Below are 22,220 nucleotides of genomic sequence, written 5' to 3' on the forward strand. Positions count from 1 at the left end.
GCAACCTACAAGAGGGCAAGAAGGAACACACTGTCTCTAGAGGACACCAAGACCACTAAGGCAAACAACATATTATATGTCATAAAAGCACTTTTAGCATGTTTGTCCTGTTTCCTCCTGCTCCTTATTTGTCTGTCCAGATACATCTACCACCTCTGGCATCAAGCTACATGAACTATAAACAGAGACTATATTTTCATTGTGTTTATACAGTGCACAGTGCATGAAGGCTCTTGTCTACCCACACTAGAAAGAAGGGAGGCTAGGAGATACACGGTGGCCAGCAACAGAAGCAGCTGACAGCTCTCAGCTCCTCAAGGAGAAGAAATGTAATTGGTTTTACATGAGAGCCACTCCAGCAGCTGTATTTTGCAAAATACCTTTCTGACAGGTTCCAGCCAGGCTAAACAACGGCTTTTCCTCTTGCCAGCAGCATCTGCTTGATTACAGCATGCTTGCTTTTTGCTTTGCATTTGAATCAAGAGCACAGCAATCCCCTGCCTAATGACTTAAAACCAGAGGCCTTTGGATCCATTGTGAAGAGCACATGAGCAGTGGTCCCCTCCCCTCGCTGCACCCACGGCTTGCCCACCACAGCTCTCACCCTCCTGATGGATGGTTGTTTCTCAACAAAACCACACCACCATGGCCAGCTGGTTCTCTCACAGCAAAACCATGATGTTCTGGGGATGCTCGGCATGACTACCCACACAGCTGACTTGCAGTCATGACCTGTCACATCGCTGTCACCTTGCGCTGCAGAAGTTTTGCTGCAACCACCCGGTAGCTCACCAGAAACAGAAGGCTGCCAACAGATAACAGTTTAAATCAAATAAAGTAATCTGAATCCTGCTCTGTCACATGATTAACTGTTTACCTTTTAATTGCTTGTAATAATTGGGTAGTGACAAGCTAATGAATTTCACAGTATGTGTCATATATCACTGTGCCACATGGTTGTTTCTTCTGCAGCTGCAGCAGAGCTAAGGCTAAGTCTGTGAATTTACTGATAGAAGACAGTTAACCCTGTCCACTCACCACGGGAGAAAGGATGCCTCCGAGAGACTCATTCAATCACCCCCCTGTCTTTTCCAGACTGAAACACACAGCCTTTTTATTTTTGGAAGAAATAAACCACAAAGTCCCTTGCACAAGTCCCCATGCCATGAGCATGGTACATGCTGTCCCTGTGGGCTCCTGGTTCTGCCACTAGCAACCACAGACCAGGAGAGGAATGGCTTGGGGTGGGCTTGGGTGGCACTACAGAGCAGAAGGTGCTGTACTTTTCACAATTCTTTCCCTTCTCAGTGCACCTTCTGGGGAGAAGGCAGAGGCTAGGGCATTTTATGTAACTTGTTTTAATTGCCCTGTCAGCTTAAATAGGAACACATCTTTCCATAATAATAAAATTCTGTAGTATAGACAGAGAAACAGGCAAGCACCAAACCCCAGGAGAAATCATTCCTGACTGAAAGCAAACAGCTGCCAGAGCTGCTTACAAACAGTTTATACAGGAAATAATTCGTTTCGCTCCTCTCTAATTACAGGGGACTCTTCCACGAAGTTGCCATTCACACCAATGTGGGCACACCACTCAGTGCCTGCTGCTGGGGGACACCTCCTTTCTAGGGAAAGCACCTCTGGCTGTGCCCTCGTCTGTCCCCAAACCAGATGGGCAGCTGGCTGCCTGCCAGAGAATGCAACCAGTTCCAGCTCCCACTGCCCGGATGGCAAACGGAGCTTCACAGCATTTGCATTTCCAACAGCTGCTGCCCACATCTCCGTAACTAGCTCAGGTCATCACTGCTTCCAGGAGGACTCTGCAGTTGGGACATCACTGAGCAATACTTGTCAGCTGAGACTAAGAGGCCAGTGGCACAGTTAGTCCTCCATGTGACTAACATGCTGCTGCCAGTTACTAGCTTCTCTGCCTTCTTCCCTTTTGTCCCATGAGAAGATGATGCTGGGAGGGGAAAAGAATCAGAAGGTAATGTATGGGAAGGTAAAAGGTGACACAGCAGCCTGCAAGATGATGGAAGAAGCTGTGCTACCAGCAAGCACTGGTGTTTAAAATGCAGTGAGCACTTTGGAGCCCTGTGTCTGCTACAAGGGCTCAAGGAGCAGAACAAGCACATGGGCTGCCTCTGAAATCTCCTAGTGGGAAGTTTCTCTGCTAGCTGTGTGCTCAGCCAAAAAGCTCTAGGCAGTAAGAAGACGCAGGCAGGGTGGTACCTGCACAGGGGACTACCGAAACCACTCCATTCCCAGCTGCAGCTCAGTACAGATCCGACTGGAAAGTGATGTTGACTTGTCTCCGAAAAACCACTGGGAAGCCCATGTATGCAACACTATAAAGAACCCTGCAGTCTTTCTGTTGGACATTATTTGTGTTTTTCTTCTTGTGAGCAGGGACAGGTGAAACCCAGCAGGAAGAACAGGAGGTGCTGCACCAGTGACCCCAACCACAGAATCGGCTCACCTGGCTACCTGCATGGACACAACTCATTCACAAAGAGCAAAAGGTCCTCCCCTTTTGTGCTGGGTACCATCACTGCCATAGCTCATAGATACCACCCAGGGTGCTGGTGGCACCTGGGATGGCTCCCAGGTCTGTGCTCGGATATGACAGCCAAGAAGTGACTGCCCCCTCTTGGGATCCCATCCTGTAAAGCCCTGGGCAACTAAACAGCCACAATTCCCCTGTGGCTTTGTCTACCTGGGGACACTCAGGAAAATGAAATTATATTCACTAAATTAAGAAGAGAAAGCTGTTTAGATAAATTGTACTTAGGCCTCTGATGTAGAACTGAAGTGTCATTAATTTGTCTCCCTTCCTACCCCTTTAATTCTCAGAATGAGTGTCCATACAGAGTTTTAATGAGGTTTAATTAATCTTCTTTAAAAGGTAGCTTAGATTAACTTTCTTATGTTCCCCCTGTAGACAACCCATGAATTACAGTATTAAAGCACCATGCCTCAAAGGATTCTTGCACCGTGGGAACCTTTCCTGCTCAGAGTTTTTCAATAGTCAAAATTTCTAAGCTATCTTTTATGCCAGTTTTAGTCTACTGGCTCCAATGGGTCCACAAAAGACATTTGTACAAATTAATGCAATTAAGTTAAAACCTTCCCCTCTTACTTGATAAAATCACAAGTTCTGCAGGGACATTCTAATTCAAGTTAAGAACTATTTTACTGATTTAACTCTGTTTTTTTAAGGATTTGCCTACCAATGAACTTATAGTGGTTTTAATAGGCCAATTCCAGGAGACAGACATATATTTTAGTATAGATAACCTGGTTTAGCTGAGGTTCAACATGCATCTAACTGACTTGAGCTGAAACAACTTACACTTAGGTTGCACAAGTAAATTATTATGGGCTAAGGTAATCTCAGGTGCCACAGGCAGCAGCTACACCAGAACTCCATGCATGCCCACTCTAGCCCCAAGGTAAGTAATTTGAAGGAGGACAAGTAAGCACTTCTCACCTACCAAAGTGCAAAACAGCAAACTGGCAGTAACTGCGGGGGACGTGATGGATCATAAGTCAGGGCAGACTAGACAACTGCTGCAGTGTTTGACCAACTCCATCTGAAGCCATACCTTTGGTATCCTTCATACTTAAAGTGAGGTACTCATAAAATGCAGTATTAATGTATGCCCAAAAGGAGTTTGCACAATGCAAACTGCCTTCTAAAATTATTGTGTTTGACATGGACAAAATTATGATCATGTTCCACTGAACACTGTCTTTCTGTTAAAAAGGAGGGATAAGGCACACGTTTGAATTACTACACCACAGTGTTCATGAGACTGGTTCATATGTAACAAAGCAAAACAACCACAGCATTTTTATATTGCTTTCTTGTTTTCCCACTGCTTAAGATTACAGAAATGGCAACACACAGTGTTGGCAAATATGATGAGAGCTAGTTTTGGAGAATACCTGATTTCAAAATGAAATCTGTTTTCACATGACAATGGACTTCAATGGCCCTAGTTACAAACAGGATCCACATGAGTGCAGATCTTTCAACCTCTGTGGTGCAGAAATGTTGGAACTAATACTAATAAAGCCCCTGTCAATCAGGCTTACAAAATGGTTAAGAGCAAGCACACTTCCCCCCCCATCACTGCCCCTAGAGAAAACACACTTCTGGTGAGCCATAAAATAAGTGCCAAGTGGAAGCAAAGCTAAAAGCATTACAGAGGGAAAATAACTCTGATGTGGTTTCCCTCCTTAACTATAAGCCTACAGCGTGTAAATGGAAAACGGATAGCCACCAACTGTCACTGACTCACATTCTTACCACTTACATCAGGGTCCCCAGCTATGGCAGGGGTATTACTCTTGACTGACAATCAAGCAAGTCAGTTACTACTTCGGTTAGTACAAATAGTGTATTTAGCACTCCTGCCTGGCACCACTGGCCAACCAAAGTGCCAGCCGACGGTTGGTACTTGCTCCCCTGCATTGCATTCTGACTAACGCTGCTGTCACTGTTTTGAACATTCTGGTCAGTTCCCAGCTTCTTGTCTCATACTCATTAACACAGCACATCCTAACCTGCTCGAGGCAATACCCCACAATGTACATGAAATAGTTCTAGGATTTTTGCTGCCTCCATGCAGAAATGATTCCCAGCACCAGAAAACTAGCACAACAATGAAAACCATATGAAGAAATTAAAAATCAAATATGATGAGTACTCAGAAGCAAAAAGGTCAAGATTGTCTTTCAAAAAATTCTTTTTTCTTACAACAAATGAGTGTTATGCCTTATTAAAAATTGTGGCAATACAAATTCATTCCAGGATAACAAACCTGTGTCAATTTAATTATTGCAAACTCCACTTGCTGGTAGAGACTGATACTTGATGGTACTAAGGCAGATGAAGAGAGAGGATATTGCTTAGAAGCGAGTGTTGTTTCTACAAAATACTCTTAAGGCGTAAATCTTGAGGACCAGATTCTCAGTTTTATGTATGTCAACACAAAGCAATGAAAGACTCTTCTTTTTGTGTCAGCCAGTGTCCCAGCTTTAAGATTTCCTATCTGACTCCTTATGTGCTTTTGGGGCTGATGCAAATGACACAGACAAGCCACCCTCTCACCAGGAAGGAAGAAAACACATTCATGCACAACCCAAGGGAAGTGCATGTGGTTTATGGGGATTTATTTTTTTTTTTTTTTAATTTTTAAATGTATTTTGAAATACATTTATTGGTTTCTACTTTGTCTTATAAACCAGGAATTCAGAAAAAGGTAAAGAGAAATTAAAAGCATGTTAAAACATCAGGCCCACACTGCTTTGTTCAACCTGCGCTTCAGACTTAAGAAGACAACCTCTCAAAAGCAACCACCAAATTCAAAAGCCTATGGCTATAAAAATTTGACCCCAGCTGACACATATTGTAGTGTTATGGCAAATCTGTTTTCCACAGGCAGGACCCTGCAGTTTTCTCATAGCAAAGGGTGTTTTGTTTTTAACCACTACACTGTCTTCAGTTTGCTATGTGGCTGCTGAGAGGAAAACTAGAAGTCTGGATTTTGCTTTCAGCTCTTGTGATGTGTTTTTCCAGCCCTTTAAAGTGCAAGGAGCTGAACTTATATTTAGGAATTTTTCAGAGATTACAAATCGGTCCCACTGTGCAGTTTTATGTATTTATTTTGTCTTCTTTTACAGAGAAAAACAACAGACAAGGGATTTCAAACGAAGCTCAGAGAAGCCAAAAAGGAAACCACAGGTTTTATTTTTCTCTTCAGAGCTTATGTTTAGTGAGGCCTCATCCCTCAGCACGAAAGATACTATGCTGTGCTCTTCTAGGGTTTTTAAATACCACGGGTTACCCAGAGAGATTCTGTGAATGCAAATAAACCTGATGGTAACTGAAAGATACAGATAAACACTCTCCAATGCTTCTCCTCCAGTATTCTCAGACCTCAGGAGAGATACCTGGAGAAAAGATGTTCCAGTTTCAGTGGCAAGGGTCATCTTTGACAACACCCTTTGGGAAGTAAGTCCGATTGTTTACCCTCTAGTGGTAGTTTTGCTCTCTTTGGTTCGCAAAAGCACAAAGGAGAAAATTCTTTTGCAGTCTCTACTTCCGTTTATCCTTCTCCCTCAACTTCTTAATTTCACCCAAAGAGAAAGGTCATCAAAGCAAGACCAACTACTTGGCGTAGTTATGTGAGCTCTAGCTAGAGCCTTGGGCAACGTGGTGTAGGGTGAGGAGTCCTTGCCCACGGCAAGGGAGTTGGAACTAGATGATCTTAAGGTACTTTCCAAACCAGACCATTCTATGATTCTATAATTCTTTTACTTTACTCAGCCATGACTCTGCTCTTGAAGACCCTGCAACTTAAAACAGGAATATCCTGAAGGCACTTCAGCTTATGTTGCCTATAAAGCTGCCACAAAAGATTAACATTTCAGTTTGTGCATTGTAATCGGGTCAGGCTATGCTGGCCCGTTTACTATGGACAACAAAAAACGATACAAAGAAGGAAAAAAAATCACCCAAACAACGAAGTTCAGGCCCTTCTATTCAGGTCGTCTTCGGCACGGACTGTTTTATTCTCCTTCACAGTGTGCAGCCTGCTGAGCAAGCAAGGAATGTGTGCAGCTTGCAATAGGTCAGTAACTTCACAGGAGTCAATGAAACTGCTCACGTGCTGAAGCCAGTGAAGCTAACACAAGCTCAGGTAAAATGTGTGCTTTCCGAGCTTTGCCAAATCAGCAACTACCCCCTGAATTTAAAGTCCAAGGATTGCTGCAGCTTCCATTTCCTCTTAAAAAAAGCTTCCTTTCCACTCCATAAGGAAATTGTCTTTACCTGACAAACTGACAGATCTTTTCCTGTACACTACAACAAGCTAAAACATAAGCAATACCAGATGCACCCTGCATTAGTTACCAAATCTCTGCCACTTTAATTCAGTCTAACAGGACAGACTGGTGCATGTCAGAATGGGCCTTTGTCAACCTGTGACCTTCAGCTGACATTACAGCTGCTGTCTTGAAGAACATGGCCTACTCCCTAATTAGGTAACACAGATGCACGAGGCTGTTCAGGACAAAAATAGTTCAAGTTAGCACCAAGTTCAATACTTGGTCCAGGGTCAGCATCACAAGACTCATCTTCTAGCCACAGGAGTCCAATCCAGTGTCAGTGAGATTCTAACGGAAGAGATACACAGGGTAGACAGAAACAGGGATCAGACAATGCCCATGCTGAGACACCATCTCCCAGTCTGGAAAGTCCCCACATATAATTCCACCATACGCTCTTGGACAGCTGAATTGTCATCTCTTTTCCAGCCCTATTCACATGTTCAGTTAAACTAAGACAAGAAAATTCCATTATTACGCCATAAATCTATAAAACTTGCTTTTGTTTAATGTGACATTTGAGCCTGGGAAAAAGCCTTTGCTCTGAAATCCAATTATTGACTAACACTGCTCAGCGTGTAAACAGCTAATTCTCAGATCTTCTTTTGACCTTTTCTTGTAATTTCCATTAGATTTTAAACCACAAGTTTGGCAGAGTTATTGCCAAGAAAAGGCTTTCACCACCCCCACCACATGTAGGTAACGTATGCAGAAATAAACATCCAGGGGCAAACTCCCTTTCACTTCATTATTGATTTCCATCAGCATATTTGCAATGAGAATGGATTTGGTCTTTTACCCTAAACAGGCATCCATCTTGTTAACACTTCTGGTTGTTGAAGAAAGCAGATTTGCAAAGCAACAGTTTCTTGTAGCACTGATCCTGGCAAATGACTCCATATCACCTCCTATGAACTTTCTAAATCAGGATGTTATTCAGTTCCCAGCTCACCACTGAATTCATTTGAAGCCGGATCCTGCCCATAGCCAACAGACTCTCTAATGAAGAAACCACAAAAAAAGCCTGCAGATCTGTTAGTAATGACCCTGCTGAAGCCTGGTTTAGAATGCATCTAAGAAGGGATGAGGCCTGATAGACAACCCTCCTGTGATTAAGTTTTTCGTGATGGTGCTCTCTCATGTGGAGTCTCTGGTGTCTATTAACACAGCTGGGTTCACAGTTCAATTATGTGAATTCTTTGATGTCTCATTATGCAGTTAAAACCATACTTCAGTTTTACCCTGAGGCTCCTCTCCTCTCTCCAGATACTAATTTCCATGAAGCTCCTAGGAATCTTAATATCTCTGATACTACTGTCATTGTGCCACAGCTGGCCAGCAGTTTCAAGAAGCATTTGGCAAGACGGAGGCTAGGGAGAAGTGAGACATGGGGCAAGATGGCAGACCTATCATATAATCTTTTTCTGAGAAAACTAGGTTCAACACAGCATTATACACTCTCCAAAAAGTACACTGTGATAGCAGGGGTGAAATACCATTTCTTCACCCAGAAAAGAGAATCTTACTCCTTGCTCTATTTACATCATTGACCTTCAGATTATCCTGTTATTTAAAACAATTTCAAACACAGAACTAATTCATATGGAAATGTAGAGCAAAGAAACATTTTAAATGTGAGAAACTATATCCTTTTTTTTGCTGTAAATCAAATTGTTTATTAAAAAAATCACCAGCCAAGAAAATCTCAACTTCCTCACCCCCAAAGAATCTGCTTCTGACTTTCTCCCTTCTTTCCACCTCAGCCTTTCTTCTCCTCAACACAAACTCATGCTTTTCTTTAATTAAGCAAAAAAATCTTAAACTTGCTTTTTGTCTGGAATTCCAGTCTTTGACCCTGCACGTGCTCTTTCACACCCAGTACACACATTAACTTATCAGTCATTTTATCTTCCCGTTTCCATCCCTCAGGCTCCTCAGATTGTTCTGCACTGTCAAATCTGTCTGCAGAGGGACAGTTCATTGCCAGTAACTGCAGACACCCAAGTTCTATACATAGAGTATATCATAATCATAGAATATATCAAGTTGGAAGGGACCCATATGGATCATCAAGTCGTAACTCCCTGCCTCTCTCAGGACAACCTAAACCATACAACCAAGACCATCGCCATGACGCTCCTTGAATATCGGTTCTGCTCTCTGCACCCTACCAGTGTTGTGCTGTCAACTTCAGTGGCCCTTACTGTTGTTTGAACTATGGCTGAATATTTTTTCCTAATTTTGGTTCCATTCAAGTATCAAAGCCCAGAAATTCAGCTCAAATGTCAGTGCTAACAGGCTTGCACCTCCCCATTTTGTTTCTCCTCACTACTACTACTGAAAAAAACCCAAATAATCTAATACTGAAGACAAATAACAGTATCTGGTCTCAATGGTTTTGTATCAACAGTTTTGACAGAATTTGGTTCTAGTGACCAAATATGACCATGATTCAACCATAAACTGCCTACTCCAGATGTGAAAGTTCAGATCCAGAACTGCTAATGCAATAACACACAACATTTAATGTAAGTCACATTATTACCACATACACTGATCTGCTTGCAAAACTTTGTATTTCAAGGCCCAAGTTTCAAAACAAGTCTTTACTCTCAGGCCCTCTGGATCTTAAGGCGTGAGATCTGAACCTCTGCTGTCTCTACTTTTGGGAATCAGGACCACAGTTAATTGCACAAAAGCTCTGTAATTCTGTGTAAGAAGTGTTCAATGAATGAGCAAAATCAGAGACTGCTTCAGCAATATGGTACAAAAAGACAAAGAAAACAGACTGAGAAAAGTAGCCAATTTACCTGGAGTATTAACAGCATCTGAATAATAGAAGGTGGAACTCTGGCCCGAGAACGTGATAATGCATCTTCCAACTTAATGTTGAGGGTAATTATATTCCTAAAGTGCAGAAGAGCCAGCTGCCGAACCGAGGGCTCCTTCCCCTTAGAAACAGAAACAAAGCAAGACAGATTATGAGCAGCGTGAAAATGAGTTTCAATATCCACTGTCAAAACTCCTTCCTCCACTTCCGAGGAATTACAAGAATGGTAAACCTAAAGGAAAAACAAAGGAAACATACAAAGGACACAGAGCAGCCCACAAGTCTGAACAGTGAATTTGATTTGGCAGTAATGAAAGTTGCACACAATGACTGAGCCTGACTGTGTGTGAAAATGGCAGGGTGCAGTGTGGGGGATCATATCTGAGCACAGGATAGATATGAATATTTTTACTTTAACAATAATGAAAAGTATCATATATGCTTGGTTTGGGGGTTGGTTTTTTTGCTTGGTTGTTTTATTTAAAGCAGGGTTGAAAAAGAGAATTTCTATTGCTTCTCAAGATTTTTAGTACTGTCCAGTTACTGTCTTCAAATTACAATGGGAATCCCAACTCAGCCCACCTATGGATCCCCCTTTTCTCTACAGTCTGGAACACTTCACTATAAGGCACGCGCAGAGCTAAAGTTTCGTGATGCATTTTCAAAGACATCTTTTTGCAGGAATACATTCTCATTGAAGAAAATCTCACCTGAAGAATACAATGCTAGGTCTGCCTGCAGAGATTAACATTGCATGCCTTATGAAGGGCTGTAAAACTGTTCCTGTGTCTTGCATCAAGGTTTTTTACTTGGGTATATATGGCTGTACTTTATTGGTACATTCTTGGTATATACATGGTATATTCATGGAATATACATGGTTTATTCTTGCCTGCAGTTATGAGTGCTGCCAGCCAAATATTAGCACTTCCGGAAGGTCTGGTACGCAGCTAGTATTGACTTATCTTAGTTTGGAATACAGAAGCCTGACCCAATTCCACTCTACCTCACCCATTCCTTTTCACTTTGTTAGCAATTTATACTGAAGGCCACAAATTTGCTTCAATTTCTAATGAACTAAATTCACAAGAGCACCAGCTGGGCTCTTGGAATTAACCTCAGAACATCAGGCACCCAGATCTATTTAAATTGCATGGGATTTAAGGTTCTTACACTCTCTAGGCTCCTTTGAAAATTCTAGCAATTCTTTCCATCTCAAAGGTGAGGAGACTTGTGTTGCTAAATTATTTTCAAAGGCTTCAGGAACACAACAGTGAAAAGGAGTATTTGATACATTTTTCAGAAACATCTGAGTTCTAATTTAGTCAAGTGCTTTGGAAAACCAGGCTGAGAGCCTACCTATATCTCTAGGTGTTCAAACGCCTTACATTTGAATTATGTGGAACACAAAATCTCCCATTGTGTTCTAATGCTATCTTATTTCTATCATTTTTAAAGTTTCTGTTAGTAAGACACGAATCAATGGGTGAAGTAGTCCTGCCTGTTTTTAGAGTTCTTACCTTTCAGAATCAAATTCTGTGTAAAGCTGAAGCTTTTCCACTGAATTTATCCCTGTATTATCTGCAAATGGCAATACCATTAACATTGGCACAATCATTTTAGGCATAAAGTCCACTCAGAAAAATGCGAGAAGGTTTCTGAAGTTTCCTCAAATATGTTTAGGCATCAAGCTCCTACTAAAATCCTTAGGCATATAGGAGCAACTCCAGAAGGTCACTTGCACTTGTCTGGTACAAGGATTTCCTTGGGATTTAAGTAACAAACAACACTCTATGGCCATCACTAAATTAAAGGATTGATCCTTCATCCGAATCACATCAAGTACCTATTGTGGATCTAAAATTACCAGGGTCAAATTCTGTGCTCATGTAAATTGGTCTTACTCCACTGACTATTGCTGTGCAGTTACAAAGGAAATACAATTCCTTTTCAAAAATGGAGATTCTTCCAGTACAAATTCATATGCAGATATTTAAGTCAACACAGCTCCACTTACTTCACAGTGTGCATATTAGACCTTATCATTCATAACCTTTTTCGACCTTTAGTGTCAGTTGGCAGAAGGAATCACCATCCTCTCTGCAGTCCACTTTGGTTTTCAAATTTCCCCTTCATCTTTTTCACACAAGCACTTCAAACCTGTTTGCATAAGTAACTTATTTGCATGACATGACTATACAGAACAGCTGCACTGGGAGGCTGGCCCAAGGAGAGAAAGTTAAGGATTGCATCAATCTGTTGATGAACCAGTAAGGTTGCTTTTTCCAGTTTTTCAAGATTCTATAGTAACAGAATGATTTTTCACCTGCACAGGATAGAAAATAGCCTGAAGCATGGGCAGGACATCACTGAAGAAAAAGTCCCAGGTTTCAGCTAAGGTATCCAGTAGTTTCTGCCCTGCAAAAACACAAAACAAAACAGTGAACTATTTATGTTGCAATAAGTAACTGCAACGATTAAGACATGTAGGAAACAATGTGAATATGCTACTATACACAAAGATGAATCATGTAACAGCTACTATTAGCAGTATGGAAATAGTATTCCTTTTGTGTATCAGATCATTCAGTATTTGTGTCTTTTCAGGTGACACATCTGATGTTCTCAGTAAACTCAAAGACTTTCAGGTTAGTGCTTACTCAAATTTTCTGAGTATGAAGAACAAACGGTAATAGCCCAGGTTGCCTCCTCCTCCTCTTCTTGCAGTTGTGGACAAGGAGAGCAGTAGGAGGAGGACACAGCAGGTTAAACATGGAAGCATTCCTGCAGAAAAATCCCTACCTCACCACTCTCCCCTCTGTCCTCCAAGTGGCAAGGCAGCAGAGCAAACCACTCTGTGGAGATGCTCCACAAAGCAACCCCTCAAATCAACCCCTTAACTTCCCTGTATCTCTGGTTACACAGAAAATCTCACCCAAGATCGATGGGAAAAAATGGTGTATTGCGGCTCTATTTTTTACTGTAACTTTCAAAGAATGCCGTCAAAATCTGGATGCTGGCTTCAAATCTCTGTTCCCCAGAATAGCCTGTGTGACCTTGGGCAAGCTCTTTAGCATCACTGTGTCCCCAATCCAACTGTGAATGGAGAGCAATGCCACTGCACCTCCACCAGCAAGTATTATGGAGATATATGCATCAATGATTATGAGGCATTCATAGAAGACAATATGGCTTATCAGGAAGCAAATTCAATAGCAAGCAATCAATATTACTATTGGTGTCAGAATCAGATACTATTCTTAATTTCTGTATTACAGCATTACTTGGGGACTCAGCCAAGGAACATTTTGCCCAGAATTACACACATATCACAAAGAAACTATGCATGAAAGCATCTCCTACTCAAAGTTAGCCAAGTGCCAATCTTTATTATGGGATACTTGATCTCCCTGCATTTTTAAGTACATGACAAATAGCACCAGCTCTGGCCCATCTGCAACTCCTGAATTATTCCTGGGTTAATGACTTTAAGTGCTTTCAGTGACAAATGTGGATCACCATGCTATACTGCAGCTGCCGGTATGTGAACCACGCCAAGGTCTTTGTTTCTGTACCACCAGGCAGGAGTTCTCTCTGTCTTACACACTTGTGCACAAGATTGAAAAGGGTGTTCTTGGTTTCAATTCTTTCCTAAATTTGTCTTGCATTAATTCCAGTGAAACACAGAAAGGAATCTGGTCCAAAATTTCCTAGCAGCTGTAGCAGTAATAAATAACAATAACAATAACAACAACAACAACAATAATAATAATAATGATCAACAACAACAACAACCTGTACCAGTTTTGGCTGGGATAGAGTTAATTTTCTTCGTAGTTGCTTGTATGGGGCTGTGTTTTGTGTTTGTGCTGGAAACAGCGTTGATAACACAAGGATGTTTCAGTTATAGCCCAGCAGTGTTTGCAGAGAGCCAAGGCTTTTTTTCTGCTTCTCACCCCATCAGCAAGCAGGCTGGGGGTGCACAAGAAGCTGTGAGGGGACAAAGCCAGGACAGCTGACCCCAGCTGACCCAAGGGATATCCCAGACCATATCACATCATGCTCAGCATACAAACCTCGGGAAAGAGGGAGAAAGGGCGGGGGGGGGGACATTCAGAGTGATGGCATTTGCCTTCCCAAGTAACTGTTACGCATGATGGAGCCTTGCTGTCCTGGGGATGGCTGAACACCTGCCTGTGATACGAAGTGATGAATGAATTTCTTGGTTTGCTTTGCTTGCATGCACAGCTTTTGCTTTACCTAATAAACTGTCTTTTCTCACTTTTACCTTTCCAAGTCTTTCCCCCAGACCACCAGGAGAGAGTGAGTGAGTGGCTGTGATGTGCTTAGTTGCCAGCTGGGGTTAAACCATGACAATGCTGTTGCATTATAACCTCCATATACAGGTGCCTGAAATATGAAGGTGTTCCAAAGAGGTAAATCTGATCATGAATGAGAAGCCAAATCCCTCTATGCCTTGAGGGCAGAGTTTTAAAAAGAGTTAAATATGCTAGTTACCCACAAGCTAAGGTTAAGTGGAAGCTAAGCCCTTACAAATCTGGCTCTAGATGTGGGTGCTGAACATCAGTCATTTTCAAATCTTGCTGCTAGAATTGCATGAAATCAAATTACCCTGTTGAGACAAACATGCATTTACTATCGTACATTCCTTTTATCTTGTGGCCAGCTTGCTTTGTGAAGTGATGGATTTCTGTACAGTGGCTCAGAAAGGCTGCAGGGTGAACTGCCTTTGCCAGGCAGGCCTTTTACAGGGGGCTCTGGAAGAATTCCTGTGGTTTGTTGATGATGAACATCTTTCACACGGAGGAATGTGACTTTCACTTCCATTCAAGGATATGTTTGGTTTCCCATCAGGCAAAGATCCCTACATTTACCAGAAGCATTTGCCAGATTTTAGGAAGCTGAGTTACTTTAAATGCTCATTTCAATGATGCATGATATAGTCAATTTTGTATGACATAAAATAAATGCAGTACTTTTCACAGTGCTTCTAAAAGCTAACTGAGACTCCTGTAAGAAATATAAGAATAAAAAAAATCATTGTTTCGAAACCCACTACAGGACAAAACCCCTCTAAAGAGTGCTCTGAAGTGATCACTTTTCACTTTTGAAAACTACAACACCAACCGGCTAGGGAAACTCAAACCCTGGGGTGTGGGACAACCTGAGATTTGAGTGCAGGACTGCTGCTGCGGCTGACCCAGAAAGGGAGCCCTGCTCAGGATGGAAGCTCCCCAAATTTCTGTGCTCCCAACTTTGTCTTGGGTGTTTTGGGAGCCATGGAGTCACTGACTACAGGATGGACTCTGCAGTGCTGCTGCCTCTTCTGCAAAGAACCCCAAATTCAGCCCTGGAAACTCACATCCATCCACAGCTCCCCAGGCAAGTTACCAAACAGCTGTCTGTCAGAAAGACCTCTGCCTCTGAATGAGATTCCTACATTACAGCTACCCTCCTGAAACTTGCCAGTTTTAGTGAGCTCACATTTCTGAGGGTGGACATGGAAAAAACATGACTGGTTTAATTGTCACCTTACCAGGATTTCTGACCATATTTTAAGGGGCAACCACAAAATGTTATAATAAATTAAAACCCAAAATGAACATAACAGCTTGCTGAATCTTTTTTATTTGCTGAGCATGCTCCTACATTTGAAAGCTATTTAGTGGTCTCATATTTCAGTTTTTCATCTCAGCTTTGATCTCAAACCTTAGAGATAGTACATTTTTGATTTTCAAACTAGTAAAACCAAAAGAAAAATGGGTTGGACTTTGGTAGGTCTCCACATCTAATTTGCTGATTTGATACTTTAAACCCAACTTCCTTTGTGATTTATACAGAGCAGCTATGAAGACTTTGACATCCTTATAGCTCCCCATATGCTCTCCAAGCTGGTATTTTATATAATGGAAGAATTCTGTGTTCAGCTAAAGTATGTGTACCCTTTGGGGGTATTCTTTTAATGTGAAACTTGTTGTCTTTTTGGGGTGTTTAGGGCTACTGTCTTCTAACCAGAAAACCTGTGCCCCATAGCACCATCTTAATCTGACCAACTGTACTGTCAGTGATGAAAGGTCACATCTAGAATTTATAGAGAGCTGAAACTAATGGAAATAGTTGTCTCCAGGATAAACATACTGCTTAAACAGCACATTTAGACTAAGTGGTATTATGACTGCAGCTTTGGAAAAGAAAAGATGCACTTCTTTAAAACCGCCTCAAGACTCCCCAGAGATATTCAGGCTGTTTACATAGCAACAATTCTTCAAGATATTCCAAAACCATTTCCTCCTTTGATGATGTATAGAATCAAAAAATCATTTAGGGTGGAAAAGACCTTTAAGATCAATGAATCCAATTGTTAATCCAGCACTGTCAAGTCCACTATTAAACCAGGTCCCTAAGTGCCACATCTACACATCTTTTACATACCTCCAGGGATGGTGACTCAACCACTTCCCTAGGCAGCTTGTTCCAGTGCTTGACAACCTTTCTGGTGAAGAAATTTTTCCTAATATCCAATCTAAACCCCCCTTGGTGCAACTTGTATGCCTACATCTAGGACAAAAGAGCATATTTAAGAGCACATCTAAATGCCACACAATAGCATAAGACATGAAATGAGGGTGACTGTAAAATGACACTTTGGGTGGAGGTTATCATAGAATGGTTTTGGTTGGAAGGGACCTTCAAGATCATTCAGTTCCAATCCCCCTGCCATGGGCAGGGACAACTTCGACTAGGCCAGGTTGCTCAAAGCCCCATCCAGCCTGGCCTTAGATGCTTCCAGGAAGGGGGCAGCCACAGCTTCTCTGGGCAACCTGTGCCAGGGCCTCACCACCCTCACAGTAAAGAATTTTTTCCTAATATCTAACCTAAATCTCCCCTCTGCCAGTTTAAAGCAATTCTGCCTTGTCCTATCCCTACATGTCCTTGTAAAAAGTCCCTCTCCTGATTTCTTGTAGGCCCCCTTTAGGTATTGGAAGACCTTATATTGTCATAAGGTCTCCCAGGAGCCTTCTCTTTTTCAGGCTGAACAAGACCAACTCTCTCAGCCTGCCTTCGTAAGAGAGGTGCTTCAGCCCTCTCCTTGATGTTTACTTCCATAAGGTGACACTTACAGAAGGTGCAGACAGACAAATGGCTCCTTGACCTGTCTGACCCCATTATGTACACGTGAAACCAGAGTAACTCTTAAAACAACCTACAACATTATTTTGGACATAGCCGGGCACTTCAACTAACTGGGATCTTAGTGCGTAGGTTTTTGTTTATTAAGAAATCTCGGTCTATTTTTCCACTTTTCCTTAATATTGAGGAGGCTATAACTGAAGGAGAAGGAAGTGTCCATGCTGCAGTTAATCTTTCCTTCACTTTCTTTCTGCTCCTCTAGGCAGTCACCAATCCTTGATGAAAATCAATGGGAACACCAAGGCAGGACACAAAAAACTGCAGGAACAAAATGATACAAACTAATCCATAGTCCCAGGAAGATAGTGGAACGCATCACACTACCTCCAAAATGCATTTGCTGAAACTCCTGTAACAGATATAGGTAGCCATGCCAAAAAACAAGTTACCTTCATAAAACCGGATCTTGTCCCTTAGGATCACCATGCCTTTTGTGAGCAGCTGATTCTGTAAAATAAAATACAGACTACCTTTACTCAATTCTGTACTTCCCTACAGCCATCACATTACACATTTTGTTCTTTCTTAACTTTTGACAGTGAAGGGGGTCTTTTGTTTTAATGATCACTCATCAAAGGACTCCTCTTGTGTCCATCTTGCTTAAATCACTTGGGACACTTGTCAAACACTGATACAATCACCTACTGATTTCAGGATACAGTACGCATTCTGTGCAGTACAAAGTGCTTCTCAGACTTCAAGTGGCTTACCTACAAAGCATGCGCTGTCTTAGAGAAGCAGAAAAATACTGCTTCAACAGATGGCATGTACTTACTGCTAAATGTCTTTCCTATTAACTATACTACAAGGAACTTCACTGATTTACTCAAGAACTTACAATTTTAAGCTAAAAGAAAATGTCTGAAAGTCTACTGAAAGACAGCAATGTCATACAGCAATACAATGACTGCACAAATCTATTCCATGGTTTGGGCTTCCACTATCTAACTAGATACACATATATATATATAAAATTCAAATCTCATTAGTCCATAAATAACACAACACAGAGAAGTTGGTGGACATCTCTGAATGATTTCAAGGATCTCCAGATCAGCATTTAGAGTGGGTGAAATGATTTTTCTTAGTAGCGTAATAGGAAATCTGATTTAAATTAAAGAAGACACATGTCTACCTGTAGATATTCAGTGAAGAAGGATCCCAGTTCTGTTTTCAATAATTGCCTGTATTAAAAGAATAAGAAAAGGTTCTGCGTAATTGGCAAATTGTATTAGCTATGCACTGCATGGAAAAGGTGAGGTCACTAATATCAAAATATTTTCATATGAACACAGAGCCTGTCAACAATGCCTAACTACAAATAGAGCAAACAGGTTCAACAATACCAAGACTCGCAACCAGCATTCTGTGTGTTCAAAAACATCTGCTGTGCTTTTAGATGGCTCAGTTCCACAAATACATATGAAAGAAATTAAGATTTGACGAAAAGTAGATGCTTTCCCTCCTACATCTAATCCTTTTACAAATGCTGGAATTGTTTTCCTGCTGTTCTAGGGTTTCAGTGGTGCCTGGCATTGCAGACGTGGGAGAACTCCTGGTGCTTTCTGCCCATCTGTGGGTCTAGGCCAAAAACTGAGCACGTGACTTGGCTGGCATGTTCAAAGCCAAAACATCCCTGGCCTGCTTGAGGCTGAAAAAAAGAACTGTGTCAAAATATTTAGAGAGAAACCCAAAGTAGGATGACAATTCTGTGGGTTTTGTTGCGGGTGTGGAACTTGGCCAGTTTCCATTGAAAGGGTCATGATTTTCCGTTCAGGAGACTCAGAACAGCTTAAGTTTCATTCACTTTCAGTCAAAAAGCAGGTAGGAATTTAACAGATTAGTTCTGCCTTTTATGACTCCTTTACACTAAAACCTACAAAGCAAACTCAGTGAGCAAACCAAACTCACAAGCAAAAAAATTCCCACGAACAACCCTCAAATTTGAAAAAGAATTCAATCTGATTCTCAAGCCCAGTGTTTGTATCCAGGTAAAATTCACTACACATTGCTAAAAAGCTGTATGTATGTCTCAGACATTGGATCCTAGATATACTTCTCTGCACTCAGGTTGCTATATAGATGCATAAATGAGAGCTTGGACCTTATAGAAGTGTAGTCCCAGCTGGGTTTTCTAAACACATGAAAATCTGGCCTGGAGCTCCTTTGAAAACCTGACTCTGTGATCACCTCAGGTCTCATGAAGAGTGATATCAAATTCAACTTAAAAATCCAAATACCTACTTCACTTAGGGTAGTTATGTAAGTTATAGTTTCAGTAGCATGTTATCATCTATCTCTTTGGGTTATGTCTTTAACAAATAACTAATCAAGTTTTTTAAGTAGTAAATAAATACATGTGGTTTAGTTAGTCCAGCATATCCATACGCTTCATGAAAAAGTCTGCAGGAGCTGGATCTGATGTTTTTAGCACCACATGCTAGCACAGCCTCTTGAGATCTTCTGAAAGTTCAGGGAAAAGAGAAGAAGGTCAATCTTTAGGAGGCTGAAATACAGTATCTTATTTATTTATCTATACTGACCTCATAGCACCCTATGTAAACACTCCAGGCATAAATGAAATAGAAAATAAACAAAAGGAAGGAGTTTTTCAGATGTTCCTAAGCATCAAAATTCTTTTTAGCTAGAGACAAACTATATACGGAGCAAAATTTTCAAAGCCAGCTCAGGCTTTAGCCATAGATCTCTCCACGAATGGGCATTGCATGGCTAGGCGCCTTGGCCTGCTCTTGCAACATATGGGAGAGGACAACCCCTGCAGTGCCCAGAGACTCCATCTTCAGTGTTACTCACTGACAAACCCTTGACAGGGGTTAAAACTCACTTCCCCCAAACACTGTTACAGTCTTAAAGCCTTAAGAGTACATCAACGTGTACAAGAATGCTGCAGACAAATTGTGGAACACTCACTCGAAGTAAAAATTTACTGTCCAAGTGGTGTGATTTTTTTTCTGGATCACAAGCAATGGCGATGAAGGTTTTTCTCACTTTGAACATGAATAATAACTATTTTTAGGGTTAAAATCACAAGAAAGGTTTTTTTGCAGTTTTGAATTTTCCTATGATAAAGACAATTTATTCCTGTATATCTATCTCTTTGTGCCACTGATTCAAAAAAATCCTGATACTTTATGCTGACAGGTTTTGCTTAATCTTCTACCCTCTCCTCAAGCTAGCAACTCATTGAAGTCTAGTCCCAGATTCCTCATTCTCTTGAACAGGCAATTTGCAAATACCTTCTCTTTTCATATTTTAGGTTTTACTGATAATTTCTGGTACTTATGGCAGGAAATACAAAATTATGTTCTACTTGCCCAATAACTAGTCCTCTGATAAAATCCCACCACATTTACATTTTTTCAACTGTGAGTGAACTAAACAACCCCCTTGTAGCTAATTATATGCACTGGACTGCATCACACCAACCAGTACTCAACTACATTAGCATCTCTATTTACAGGGTAGAGGAAGAACTGACAGCACAATTAATGTGTCCTGCTTTGTGAATCCCTAGTAACACAGATACTTCATGCTACTTAATTAATTTCTAGTGAAATAGTGAGGCCCTCAGGCCACATCAGAGCACTGGTGTTTAATGTTCTCTGCACCCAGATTCATTTCAGATTCATTTAAAAAAGAGATCCACAACAAAACAGGATCCAAGACACTGCTTGTAATTTTGTTTTTTTCAACCTTGCAAAATTTCTCTCAACAAAAATCAGCTAGGTTGTCACCTGTCAGATCGCGGATCATTCAGATTACTGAATAACCATAGATACATTGGCATCATGATAAAATCCAGGTAAAAATCTGATTAAACCTAAATGAGATCCCTGATCAGATAGAAGACTTCACTTCAAGCACATCTGGTTTTGAAGCCAGTCAAGGGCTCTTATGAAGCTTTCCTGTCATTGGTATCAGGTCTTTGCCTGAAGTTTAATAACTACATAAATTAAGATGATAATATAAATTCACATAAAATATGATAAAATAGCTCCTGAGCTTTCTGTAACCTCCTGCTGCTGCTTCTTTGGTTCATTTTGAAATTAACTCTTGCAACATTACTCAGAATAGAAAGTCTAACACTGTATAATATCTGTTAAAAAAAGTTAAATGAAGCAAATGCAAACAAGCGATTTTACTAGATTTGAACTCTTGCTGCGAGAGAGGAAATGCCACAAAAATGTGTTTTGTTTGCATCAAATCAGTATCCTGAAACTCAAAAGAGGCAGCTATAAATATGTATTAGCTTTAATACAGGACATCCGGCTTCCACTGTGTTTCCCTATCCTTCTTTTTCTTCCTTGATTTACAAGTGGTGTAAATAAACACTTTGAAATGACATAAGGTACATGAAATGAAAAAGGAAAAAACATTATACAATTCCTATACAATTACAATCACATGCACCAAGAGAAACACTGAACAGTAAGTATATGCATATAGATTTTTATTACATGACTTTTGAATCAATCCCCTATTAAATCACCTAGTAAGGGCTCATAAGAAGAAAGGTACAGGCCATACACTGGTGATACTCCCAGTTACTGGAGTATCTCCTCATCACTTCGCTATACTTCATTAGCTTTAGCAGTTATTCAGGAGCTACAGTAATATGAGAGAGACACAAATCACACACTGTTTTTTTGGTAATAAGGCTTCTGAGAGCTAAGAAACTCCATATTTAAGGCCACTTTCTAATGCCAGAAGAGTGCAAATGGTATCAAAAGGCGTTGGTGTACATGAGTGGCAGCTTTTGAGAGTCAAACCTAGAAAAGTAAATGGTATTGTACAGATTTGTACCCACTGATGTTTTCTTAAATAATTAGTGCATACACAACCAGGGTCCAAAGCCTCGAGATGTGCGTTCAGAAAAGGAAGTTATACATATTTGTTTGCACATATGTGACATGCAATAGTTGAATATACGTGACATTCCTGAGTCAAAATGATGATGTGCAAATATTGCAGGTTTAAGCTGTTTAAATATTTACACTTGGTCTGTGAGTGAACTTGGATATTCATGGTTTAATTATGAAAGTATCCAAGAATATGCTGTAATTAAAGAGGTAAAATAAAATAACTTCTTTTAGTCCTGTAACTGTTGGAAAAGTTACTAACTGCTTACCTGAATGCTTCTGCACTCAAATTCTGCCTAGCGGAAATAATGGCTATTTGTTTCTTTGCATTTATGTACTTGTGGGGAAAATGCATCTAAGGCAATCATAAGGCAAAATACACTTGTTCCAATTCTGAGGTCATG

The 22,220-nt window shown here is 40.9% G+C and overlaps 1 protein-coding gene across 6 annotated transcripts in view; it reads right to left on the bottom strand.

The window, feature by feature from the left end:
* Positions 1-22,220, bottom strand: part of PRR5 (proline rich 5) — a 101,248-nt gene that overhangs the window by 19,702 nt on the left and 59,326 nt on the right. For all 6 annotated transcript variants that reach the window (XM_065672962.1, XM_065672944.1, XM_065672947.1 and 3 more), the window contains 4 exons: positions 18,072-18,120; positions 17,326-17,383; positions 12,051-12,142; positions 9,705-9,845 (listed from right to left, as the gene is read on the bottom strand). In XM_065672962.1, coding sequence (XP_065529034.1) covers positions 9,705-9,845; positions 12,051-12,142; positions 17,326-17,383; positions 18,072-18,120 — 340 coding nt within the window. The remainder of the gene's footprint in view (positions 1-9,704; positions 9,846-12,050; positions 12,143-17,325; positions 17,384-18,071; positions 18,121-22,220) is intronic.

The sequence above is a fragment of the Lathamus discolor genome, chromosome 1, assembly GCF_037157495.1.
Source record: "Lathamus discolor isolate bLatDis1 chromosome 1, bLatDis1.hap1, whole genome shotgun sequence".
Lineage (NCBI taxonomy): Eukaryota > Metazoa > Chordata > Aves > Psittaciformes > Psittacidae > Lathamus > Lathamus discolor.